This window comes from Phascolarctos cinereus, unplaced genomic scaffold (genome assembly GCF_003287225.1).
Source record: "Phascolarctos cinereus isolate Bilbo 61053 unplaced genomic scaffold, phaCin_HiC Scaffold_2;HRSCAF=192, whole genome shotgun sequence".
NCBI classification, from domain to species: domain Eukaryota; kingdom Metazoa; phylum Chordata; class Mammalia; order Diprotodontia; family Phascolarctidae; genus Phascolarctos; species Phascolarctos cinereus.
This window is the reverse complement of record NW_027555625.1, coordinates 299,202,727-299,215,633: the sequence shown is the minus strand read 5'-3', so window position 1 is coordinate 299,215,633 and position 12,907 is coordinate 299,202,727. Positions and strand designations below refer to the sequence as shown.

The 12,907-nt window shown below is 36.4% G+C and overlaps 1 protein-coding gene across 2 annotated transcripts in view; it reads right to left on the bottom strand.

The window, feature by feature from the left end:
* Positions 1–1,059: 1,059 nt before the first annotated feature.
* SCAI (suppressor of cancer cell invasion) overlaps positions 1,060–12,907 on the bottom strand; it is a 204,989-nt gene continuing 193,141 nt past the window's right edge. The window contains exon 18 of one of the 2 annotated variants that reach the window (XM_020967566.2): positions 1,060–11,056. In XM_020967566.2, the coding sequence (XP_020823225.1) occupies positions 10,907–11,056 (150 nt within the window). In that variant the 3' untranslated portion in view covers positions 1,060–10,906. The remainder of the gene's footprint in view (positions 11,057–12,907) is intronic. The other variant, XM_020967567.2, reaches the window with a different exon arrangement.

Sequence of the window (12,907 nt, the reverse complement as noted above, 5' to 3'; positions counted from 1 at the left end):
ATGAGGTTTGCAAAGCATTTTACATATGTTATTTCCTTTGATGCAACTCTGTGAAGTAGGTGCTACTATGATCCCCATTTTACAAATATGGAAATTGAGGCTGAGAGAGGTTAAAATCATGCATGACTTTGGGTAAGGTCACGCAGCTATTAAGTGCCAGAGGCAGGATTTTAACTCATCTTCCTCACTCCAAGTCCAACATTCTATCCACTGCCTACCTAATCTTCATACAACATGGAGGATTATGATGCCAGGTGGAAGATGGGGCAAAGGAAAGAGCCAAAGTGAGTCAAGAATAGTATCACAACTTCCTGAGGCTGGGGAAAAAAGTAAACTGGGTCTAGCAAGCTTTGATGTATTTCAGTAGGCAGAGCTCATTGGATCCTATGGTGTTTATACTGATATTTATGCCATTTCATGTTTATCATGTGGTGGAAAAAGGGTGTCCAGTCATTGGCTGAGGGAACTCCTACCAATTCAGATCAGCACCTCTTTAGCAAACTTATCTTAGATAACCAACTCTGTCTCTAGATGCAGACAGATAGGTTGGTTCCAACTTAGAATCTGATAATGTTGCTTGAGGCACTGAACAAAAGGTTAAGTGATTTATCTGGGGACTTCTGAGTCTAAGATCAGCACTCTAGCCACTACCCCTCAAAGTCTCTTATTATTTTATTTTATGGGGGAAGGGAAGAGGAGTTAGGGTGACAGCTACACTGTGTATAACTCTGGGTTCTTGAAGGCTACATCCACAGAATGCAAGCTCAAAACACATTAAGCTAGAAAGGTTTTGGATGTCAGTCTAGCAAAAGATGCCTTTTCTGTTGTCATGGCACCAGGCACCAGCCAGCTAAACGTTAAGGGTATCTTTAAGAAAAGTCTGGCCACCAAGGAATGCTTTTTTTTTTTTGCCACAGAAATTTATGAAACCATGTATTAATGTGAGTAGGTAGGTGGGTGGATCTCTCAGAAGAGGGAGCACCTACTGGAAATGAAATTACAGATCTCTTCAGAAATTTGGATTAAGTGAGAAGCTCAGAACTGACCAAGTACCAACACTTTAAGCAAATATGTTTATTTTTATATTGATAGTACACATAATATACGTGTGGATTCCAGATACAAAATTCATGTACAATAATAGTTCACAAATGATGAAGGTAGTCACATTCCTAGAGAACATTTATCAATGAGAAAATAGCTTTAATACACTGACAGCAAAAATCAAACCCTCCATAATCTTGTTATTCAATGCCATATAAACAGTACGATACCTAGCTTTTTTCAAGCACCCTGAATGCCACAGTCAGGAGCTTTTCAAAAGAACAAAATCCAGGAAAGACATGGTCCTGCTGCCATTAGCTCTGCAGAATCACAGTGTTTTACTTTTGAGTTCATTTACTGAAGTACAACGGTGAAAAGAGCGAAGCATAGACTACGAAATAGCAATAGCAACAGACTCAAGAGCTAGAAAAGTTATTCTGATGGGATGAAACAAACTGGAAACATTTGTTAAGGTTATGGCTTAAGCAACTGAGATGCATCAACAGACAAGGCCTATACAATATCACAAATGTAAGGTATCAGATTTTCATGTCAAATGTATGAACTGGTACTGACAAAGCAATATTTTCTTAGTTACTGGTAGCAAACATTCCCTCAAAATTGAATCTACTGACAACACATTATGAAATGAATGTATCCAGATAACTGCCACCTGATAGGACTAAATTGATGGGCTTGATTTTCAAGTCATTTTTTAAAAAACACATAATCCCTTAAATTTTAACACAAATGGACAAACAAGACAATGTATCAAAGATTACAAGACTGTGAATGCTAAGTAGGTTCTTACACTTACAGTTACATCATATGCACTACAGACTTGCAGCACTTAGAAAAGGATTGAAACATGTAAAATTTTTGTGCTTCAGTCTCTTCTAGAGAGCTCCTAAAAGATATACAGGTGTATAATCCTTATAACTTGTTTCACAATTCAGTAACATTTCAGTTATAGACAAGTATTTGCCACAGTAAAAAAAAGTCATTATTCACTAGGAAATCAAGTTATTATGATTTCCAAATATAATTTTATGTATATAAACAAAAAAGTGTATTTCTGCCTAACAACCACAGTATGCAAAAAAAGGTTCACAATAATTTCCATGAAAAACAGATCCATCTATATTTTTAGTCATCACATGGCTATCTTGAGCTTTAATGACAGTTTTACATGAATGAGGTAAAATCTTACTCAATTATTCCTTGTAGACTCTGGTGTACTATAAAGAACATTGACCAGTGTTCAAGTCCCTTGTTCTGTCACTTATTACATTTGTGATCTTAGACAAAGTCACATTATCTCTGAACTTGTTTCCTTATCTCAAAAATGTAGATATTTGGGGGCAGCTAGGTGGCGCAGTGGATAGAGTAACGGCCTTGGATTCAGGAGGACCTGAGTTCAAATCCAACCTCAGACACATAATGCTTATTAGCTGTGTGACCTTGGGCAAGTCACTTAACCCCACTGCCTAGCCAAAAAATATATAGATAGATGTTTGCCCTACTTACCTCAACAAGGCTGTCGTGAGGTTCACATGAGATAATGTATGTGAAAGTAATTTGAAAACCATAAAGTACTATGCAAATATGAGGGATGACAATTAACAGTGCCTGAATTTACCATAATTAATAGTTTAAACTATTCCTGATTCCTTAAAAACATTAAGTCCTAAACAAGTGATTAGACACAATCACCAAGATGAAGGTGGATAACCCAAGTACAAGTGACAACTTGCAATGAAAACAAAGATTCAGGGAAAGTCCTGGCAAGGTGGATCAGAGCTAGACTCAGAGTGAGGAATGCTTGGGTTCAAGACCTGTCTCTTATATTTTGAGTAACCTTGGGCCAGCTGTTAACCTTTCATTGCTGCAGGCAACTCTTTAAGACTATAAACTGCAAAGCAGATGATCATCTGAACTGATAGAGAAAGGGAGCTCCCTAAAATGGTGAAATAAATGGTGAAAAAAAGAGCAAAATGTTTTCAGAGTCTATGTCTCCATCACTTAAGGTCTTTCTACCTCAATTCTAACAATGTTCAAAATTTCTGATCCTGTTTCTTCATATGTAAAATAGGTTTAATAACTACCCTACTTATTTCATAGAGTTGTTGTGAGGAAAGTGCTTCATAAATCTCAGAGTATTACAGGTTGAAATGTAAATATTCTTTCTCTTCAGAATGGATTACTGCTATATGGCAAGATCAATGGAAGCCGAAAGCACCCAGGGAACCAGGCATGAGAGTCTAAGTGACTCTATAAAGAATACATTCAGGTCAGTATAAAATGCTGTGAAAAAAAAATTAAAATATTACATTAGAGGCATAAATAAGCAACTCTACATAATGACAATATAATAAATAGTCAAAAGCATAAAGCTTTTGGAATCAGGAAAAAAAAAGAAAAATCCTACTTTCTTGCTATCCTAGTCTTAGATATTGCTTCCATTATCTCTCCCTAAAACAGCTTTTTGCAATTCCTTTAATATGCTCTTAAGGAAGAAAAGGTAGAGGACATATTGGGTAAATTTATTTATTTTAACAAAATGGTCTTTTCTATTCAGGATTATCTCTTCTGGGGTTATCAACATGCATTTTTAAATGCTGGCCTGTTATATCAGTATACTTAGGAAGGTTTAAAATCTAGAGAACATAGCATTGGCATTTCTTAAGTTTTAAAATACTGGGGAAGAAGAAGATTCAGAATAGCCATAAAAGCAAATGGAAAATAGTATGGTGAAAAAAACTAAGTTTAAGATCTAACTTCTAGGAACAATGCCTAAAATGTTTCTTCATAAATTCTCTACAATCTCACTTTGAAAATGGTATAATGCAGGGCAAGAAGGTGGTGCAGTGGATGGAGGAATGGCCCTGGAGTTAGGAGGACCTGAGTTCAAATGTAGCCTCCACCACTTACTAGCTGTGTGACCCTGGGCAAGTCACTTAACCCCAACTGCCTCCCCCCACTAAAAAAAAAAATAATGGTACAGTATTGTAAGGGGCCGAATTATAAATTTTCATTCATGAGCTTGGAACCAAAAATCCCCAATGTCTTTTACTCTTTCTGTGTAAGACCAGTTACTATCTTGGGATATAAACCATGTCCAGTAAATGAAGAAAAAATTCCCTACTTAAAATTAGCCCCCACATCAAAAACAGCTTTAAGGAACTGTATCTGGCTTTTACAACAGACACAATGTAATATATCTATAGGAAAAACAGACCCTACTATGCAAACATCTTGTGTTTTAAAAATGTCATTGCTTATCAAACTGATAAAATATCAAAAGAAAAGATATATGAAATTTTAAAATGATACTTCAATCAAGTGTTCAGGTAACATTGTCAAATAGAAATGGAAACACTAATAAATTCAGTATTATACAACAATTTAAAAGTGAAAATAATCATAATAATCAAAATCATAAACATGTTTCATATATACAGTTTCAAAGAAAATGTTTCAATAATGCAGAAAATCAGCCCTACTTAATTTAAAATGTTTTTATTTTCCTAAAGATATTTTCCCCATAATTTTTCTTATTACTCTTTTCCTTGCTTCTCAGTAGGTGACTGTTATTTATGTACGCACATGGGTGCGCCCCTGTGTGCACACACACACGCACATACAGCCTTCCCCATCCTACAATAGTTTTATGCATACAAACCCTAATGAAGCCTGGACACATTATGAGTTTCATGTTTTTAACTCAAATGCAGGTGAAAAGGAAAGAAAAATCACCGTATTTGGGAGGAAATGGGGAGATAGCACCTACATTTACAAAGTACCAGTTTATAAAAGTACAGAAAACTATAATTAGAAAAGACAGACTTATTTTTTGAAGGGTATAGGATTTCAAATCTGTGTTCTACTAAATGCACAAAATAAGAACTGACATTCCAACTTTTGGGCCAAGGAATATATCACAATAGGAATTACCAGCCTACCTACCCAGTACTTTTTGTAGCTACTGTCTTCAAACTAAAATCCATACAGAAGGTGTACCATTTTCATGAAGCTAAATAAAATAACACCCACTCTTTTGGTATCCAATTGCAATGACTTACTTTTTCTTACAGAAACAAAATATGAATTAAACACTACAGACACTTTCACTAATTTGCAGGCATGTCAAATTCTAAAATTCCTTTATTAAGAAAAACTGCTAAGTATTTGAATCTTCACTTTCAATTATATTCTATAACTGAAAATGTTACAAAATTTTGGCTGTTCTGTTAGCACAGCAAAAAAATCAAGGATGACAATTTGGGAAACAAATTTCATCTCAATCAAGAAAAGAGGGTTGACTGATGTTTTATTTTGCAGGAAGTATTACTTTAATTTCTGCATCAAAAGCACCCCAAATGCAAAAGAAATATTGAGCATCTCTTGAACTATTCCATGCAAATATGCATGCTATCTAAAGATGGTGGTATCTTCCAAATAACTCAACACTGTAAGTCCAACTATATTCCAAGGCCTAAAATGGGTGTAAGTTCACAAAGCTATTCATTATTCTTGCTGAAGTCCTATTCTTTTCCTCTTCCGTTCCTGCTAGTTATCAAGAGCAGTATGTAGGATACTACACACGTAACACACGGGGGACCCTGTTTCAACTCTCAGCTTGTCATCCAAATGAAGGTACCAAACACCTTCATAGAGAAACTAACTTTCACACTGATTCTTTCTAACCATTGGAGACTAGCATGGTTCAGCTAAACACCCCTAATACCAACTTAAAATTGGTACTCAATTGCCATTTTTACTCTAATCAGAAGGATTTACAATGAAAAATGTCAAGATGGGTACACCCAACAAATGCATTGCTTCAGAACAAGCAGACTGGTGAAATTGCAGCTCACCTACCTTAAGTACTTTTTTCTAGGGTTATCTCAAGGAGAGCAGAAGCCTAAAGATAGCAAATGTCCTTTTCCCTGCCTCACAAAGACACACACAGGTAAAAAAACAAACCACAGGAATGAAGAAAAAATTAAATCCACTATCAGGTTTCAGTGCAGTTGGGAAATATTTTTTCCTTTTTTAAAGGAGAGGTGACCTTTCATATTCATCTATTCATCTTGGTTTATGATGAAATCACATGTTATCCACACTCCCATAATTAGTCTCTAATGGGTAACCTACTAAGTACAAAGTGATACCCTACACCAGATCAAGAAATAAGAGACTAATACAGTACCAGCACGTGCCTCCACTTAAGAAATGGATCTTCATTTCATATACCCAGTCTCCATAGGTTTATTTCACAAATTTATCAACAAATTAAATGAGAATTTCTGATGATTTCCAAACTGTGAAAGACCGGCTTTCTTGCTGAGATTGTCAGGTTCTAATTTTAATTCCCAAATTATTGACCCAAACATAAGCCCCTCAAAATAGAGGCTCTTGAAAGGGATACAGCCATAGCCTGTATGAGAACAGCATGGATGATGCCACTCTGATGTCCTCAATGAACGAAATAAATTCATGCCACAATAGCCATGTTGTATATAATATACACATACTGTGTCATTTCATACCAATGTATTTACAAATATATACACATATACATACATGTACACTCACAAGATTGCATCAAGCATCACAAAAATATATATACGTATATACCATTACAAGAAAAAGGATTTTAAAATAAATAAAGCCAACCATAGAACCACAGTCCCTCAAAAGGATACTGCTTACTTTCCCAACACGTGAATGCACACACACATATACACACATACAAACACACTCAACATGCCATAACCAACTAATAGGAAAGCCCTAGTATCATTCACATCAAAGTCAAAGTAATTTAGGTTCACCCTAAATCTGTTGTTGGAGCAATGGCAGGAACCAACTACAGTGAAGTGCCACGCATCTCCAGCTATCACTGTCCTGCACTCATTATGCTTTCAAATTCTGGAACTGAGTTGGGCTACACAGAGTAAGTGTTGATAAATTTCTGTTGAATTTAATGGAACACATCTCATTCTGATCAGTGTTGGCTACATACAACTTTGGTGCCAGTTCTCTCACAAGGAACTGTCAACACAATTGAATCCACTCTCTAAGGGCAATCAACTAGACAGAAAATAACTAACTCATAGTAAGCAAGGCATAACTGGCAGGAAGGAACTGGTTGAGAAAGTTCAATTACTGATCTATCCACAGGACCCACTCCGAACCAGGTGCACTCCTTCCATCAGTGTGACACAAATACAGTATACTTCTAATCTATTTCAGGGAATAAAAACATAAGGAAAAAAAGAGAAATGAATCCTATGAGAGAAAGTGATTGGGACTCAGGACTGCATGGTATTTTACAACTACAGTCTTTAAATGTTTCAGTTTCATAAAATTTATGGAAGGTACAAAAAGGTCAAATGTGCTGTGCTTTTTCGATTTTTAACTTCAAGTTCTTGAGAGTATCCACTTCCTTTTAGGAAATACACTTCAAGAAGGAATATAGCTCTGCTAAAAATAAATCCATGCAATTTTAAGTATGTCATTTTAATCCTAAGTAAAAAAAAAACCCAAAAACTTGCACATGTGTGCTGAGTCTTTAGTTTCTCAATTTCACCCAACTGTTTTTGAATAAGACAATGTTTTGTGCAATTTGACAAAAAAAAAACCTCATATATTCTAAAGCAAGTGCCACAGCTAAAAACTGCCAAAAAAAACCCCAACAACAAACAACTTTTCAAAAAGACACTATAGGAGTGTGTAGTCTAGTGGAAAAAATGCTGGGGTGATAGCATGTCCTAGGCTTTGGACCTAGCTCTATCACTAACCATGTTTGTGATTTTAAATGAGCATCAAAGACTCTAGGGTCCAGTTTCTTTACTTGGAAAACAGGAATAATACATATCTTATTTGCCTCAGAGTTATGAGAATAAAATGGGATTACCAATTAATTGAAAATACCATACAAATATCATTATTACTATAATTATTATGAAAATTAGTAGTAATAAACTATTGTGCTTGAAATTTGCTTTGCGGAGCCCTGATTTAGTAGTTTTTAGTATGTTTCCATTCTTTTCATGATTCCTCTCAAGATCCATTTAGAGATTAACTATTACCAAAGAGAAAACACAACTGCTACAAAGAAACAAACTATACCTTAACCCAAGGAGCAAAATTGTGCATCAGTCTTTGTTAGAGCAAGCGTGCCAAGACAAATCAGTTCTTATTGCTTGGTTATTGACCCTGGCTGGAGATTTCTAACACACCCAGGGCTTGGACTGCTTCTGGAGCATGAAAGGTAGTGTGTATGCATTTAGGTCACAAATGCTTCCTCAGAAAATCACTCTCTTTTGAAATGAGTAACTAATATCTTAGAATTATAGTGCTAGAAGAGACCTCATGGAGCACCTAGTACAACTCCATTTTGAAAAAAAAAAAAAAGAAACCAAGGCCTGGGAGAAATGACTGAAAAAGCTCAGTGTGAGTCAATCATGGCAACCAAAAAAAATATGTTGCAATCTTTGGAGTGCATTAAAAACAGCACAGTGTGCAGAATGGATAGATCAGTGCATGTATTGAGTTCCGGGCACCACATTTTATGCAGGATACTGACAAACAAGTACAGCTACAGGAGGGTGACTGGCATGGTGAGAGGATGTTAGAGCATGCCAGATGAGGATCTGAGTGACATCTAGCTTGGAGAAGAGACTTCTTTGGGGGAACCTGATGGCCAGTCTTCAAGGTTTTAGTTTTGTTCTGCCCATAACTAGGAGCATGAAATGGAAGTTGTAGAGACAGATTTAGGCTTCATAGAAAGGAACTTTCTAATAAGCAGTTCAAAAGCAGGATGAGTTGCCTCGGGAGGTAGTTGGTTCAGTGTCACCAGAGGTCTTCAAGTGAAAATCAGATCACTACTTGTTGGGGAAATTGTAGAGAAAATTCTTTTTCAGGTGTGGGTTGCATTAGATGACTCTTGAGCTCCAAATCAGATTTTAGGATTTGTCTCAAAGCTAACCAAAGGCCTGGCCCTGGAAGTCCAGGCTCCTGGCTCTGAGTCTAGTGTTCTTCAGATACACACCACAGATAGAACACTGCTCTGGGTAGGCTGTCTTTCAAACCCTGCCAATATGGGAAATGTGTTAAGGATATCTGTGTCTCAAAAGCTGGTTTGTTTTTTTAAAAATCACTGAATTGAGTTCAAGGGGCCAATGCCATCCTGTTTCTAAGTTCACAGTGCCAGGTGAAAAGCATTACAAAATGGAATCAGTTACTAAAAAAAGCCATCATTATCTGAGAAGGAAAAAGGATCCACTAAACACTGAATTCTTTCTTCAAAATAATTCACCTTTGCACATTTTAAAATGCTAAGGTTTTATAACTATTACCTAAATCTTCAATATTTCAAAGAAAAACCCAGCAAATTATAATTTCTATCTGAGGAATCTAAAACAGATTAACACAAACAAACTCTGGCATGGCTCTAAACAAGGTAACACCAAAGTAAATTTTCCCCTAGGGCGTATGTAACAAAAATAATCACTTGATTTGTTTCTTTCTAGGCTGAGGGAGACAGCACTAGGTCTATCCAGATAATGATATTAATAGGCATTTTGGCTGATAGATTTTCTGTCCTCTGCTTTTAGACTTAGAATATAGTACAATCAAAAGAATACAATAGGATAGCTCCATTCAATCCCAATGAGGGAAAAAAAGTTGATTCTTTGCTGGTGCCAATAGACAAATAAACTGTAACAGACGGAAACCAAATTCTCTTTAACAGCCTTCCCCCTCACAAAAAAAAAAGTGTGTGCGTGGATACAAAAGATCCCATATATACCAAACATTAATTTTCCCTCATCCCATTTTTCTCCCTTCTTCCCTATCTTCAGCCTTATATTTGAAACCATACAGATTTAGAGCTGGGCACAGACATGATTAAAACTTCAATCTTTTTCTATTTGCACCCTTGCAGCTAGAGATATCACAGATAAAAATTCAGTTTACAAATTTGGTCCTACTAGTTAAAGAGTTTAAATTTGCATTTTTCTGCCAACATCAATGTACTATGGAGCCAATAAGCATGACATTTTGCTAGAGAGGGCTTGTTACTCATATTGAAGTATTTTAGACGTGGTTCCCAAATGACTGGCAATATGAGAAAAGCTAGAAAATAAGACATACATACATGTGATGACAGAAAAAGATACATATAACTCTAATACATTGTCAGGTACCACCTCAAATTTTCAAGAAAAATTCAAACTCAGCAGCAAATTAATTATGGAAATCTAAAACTCTGAAAATATTTAAAGAAAGTGAATGATTAAAGGAGACAAATTCATACAAACTCAAAGAATCAGCCTTTTTTTCCCCCTCTTTAAATAATGATATTGAGTGAAAACAAGTGTTATGGAAGGGCTATGCTTTTGTTTTTCCTAGTATTGGTCTACGTTGATTGGGTTCATCTTTGTGAACAATTCTATATTTTTCCAAATCCAGACTTTTCAGGATAAAATATCACTGTTGGATTTTTCTCATCATACAAAAATAAATGATTTATTCTTCTCTGGGTGAGAGTGGTCACTGAATATGTGTTTGAATTTAGGACCAGTTGTTGGAGCTGGGACTCTTCAACCCCTAATAACAACAACAACAACAACAACAACAACAACTTTCAGGGTTATTCTAGCTTTTAAAAGATCGCAAAGATTGGATTACAAAAGTTACCCTATCTGTCAGAAGAATATTATTTTGAGTTGTCTGTAAAATGGTGGTCCTAAATTTAAAAATAAAAATTTAATGCCACTATGTATCATCACATTAAAAAACTGCACCATTTAAAATCTGTGGCTAATGAAACACAGTTTCAACAAGAGTTCAATTAATAGTCATCTATAGTATTCTCAAAGAACACGTTTCGCACATCTAGGATGGACGCCAGCTCCAAAATGTGCTTCTGAAGATGAGGGTTTTCAACTGTTTCATCCCTTGGCAGCTGAGGATATGTTTCTGGATAATTTCGGGTTTCCTGCTAGACAAAGGAGAGGAGTAAAATTTTATGATCTAATAAAGATAGATCATATACAAAAATTAATTAATATAAATGACTGCATTTCAAGCTTAGGACAATAAATTGTACCTCATCTTCCCATACATACAGGTAAATGTTCCTGTCAAGGGATTCACCCATGTTCTTCTATCACATCTTTGGTAACACTGTCAGAGACAGTGAATATAGCCAATTGTTTCCAGTCCAGGAAAGATCATGGACCAAGCTAGACCTGTAAAAGAGCAACTAGATGACCTTAGAAAGTTTTGCAAAGCCAAGAGGGTGGAATGTTAGGAAAGCAGTATAGTGAGCTCCCTTCCACTATACTCTAAACAGATCTAAAAAATACAGCCGACAGAATTCTGATGGGGAAGTCCAGAAAAAGTCACAGTAATTCATTTATGCAGCCCAGCTCAACACAGGGAGACAGACAGGGAAGTCTGCAGACATTGGGAATGGGGTCAGGCCAGGAACACACAACACACGGAGCACTCTGGTACCCAGGGAGAGACTGGGCACCAGGGCAAGAAAAGGTCACAGACCCATACCAGGATACTGCAACAGAGACAAGTGTGAACTAGTGACTTTTTCACCCACTGTCCAGTTCTAGGTCACACATTCAGAGAGTACTGAAAGGGATCTGCACAAAGGGATATAAGCATCTTTGGGTAGGGAGGCCCTAGGTGGTGTACTATGAAAGGAGAAGGGTGAGACGCAAGCAGTGTGGATCCCACCCTGAGGCAGAGCTGAGCCTGCATAAGAATAATAAGGCAGGAATTCCAAATTAAAAGAGAGCCTACAATTTTGCCACTCTGATCCAATAAGAGTTTTTTCAGTTGACTGACAAAGGCTGAATCCAGCAGCAGTATACTCTTGTTCAGATGCAGATCAAGAACTAGCAAAGCTCAAATGGGGGGAGGGGGGAAGAGGGGAGAGGGAACAAGAAGGGGAGGGCAGCAATCAGACTTTGCCCTTGATCACACAAACTTTGGTAGCACTGAAAGCTTGCAGGCCTCCAGCCTATCCCTAAAATTCTAGAATAACTCAACACTCAATAACCCAAGAATGCAACAACAGGAACAGCATTGGCCTTTCCTCCAGAAGCGCCAGAGTCTAACTCTGATATTAAATCTACAGCCACAAAGCAGGCTGAAAGAATAGACAAATAAAAAAAAAAAGAATCCTCCCATAAAGAACTATTATGGTGGCAGGGATAATCAAGACACAAACCTAGAAGAAAATGACTTCAAAACCTCTACAAGCAAAGCCCTCAGGGAAAAACAGTTTGGGTACAAACTCAATTAGAATTCTTGGAAGTGATGATTAAAGAGTTTTTAAACAGCTGAAAAATGTTTTTATAAATGAAATGAGAGCACTTAAAGAAAAAACTGGACAAGAAATGAAAGCTATGGAGGAGAAAATTGGAATGTGAATTAAGAGCTTAGCACAAGAGGTACAAAACCTTACCCAAGCAACAAATTCCACGAAAATTAGAATGAACTAAATAGAAGTCAAAGACTTCATGACACAACATGAAACAGTAATACGAAATAAAAAGAATGAAAAAAATAGAAGAAAATGTAAGGTGTCTCAAAGCAAACACAACTGACTTGGAAAGCAGATTAAGGAGATAAAAAAATTAAGAATCATTTGACTATATGAATACCATGAACAAAAAAAAGAACCTAGACATCCTGTTTCAAGAAATCTTTAAAAACAAAACTACCTACATGTCTTAGAAGCAGAATGCAAAATGAAAATAGAAAGAATCCACTAGTCACCCTCCTAAAAGAAATTCCCAAATGAAAATCCCTAAGAAAATCATAGCCAAAA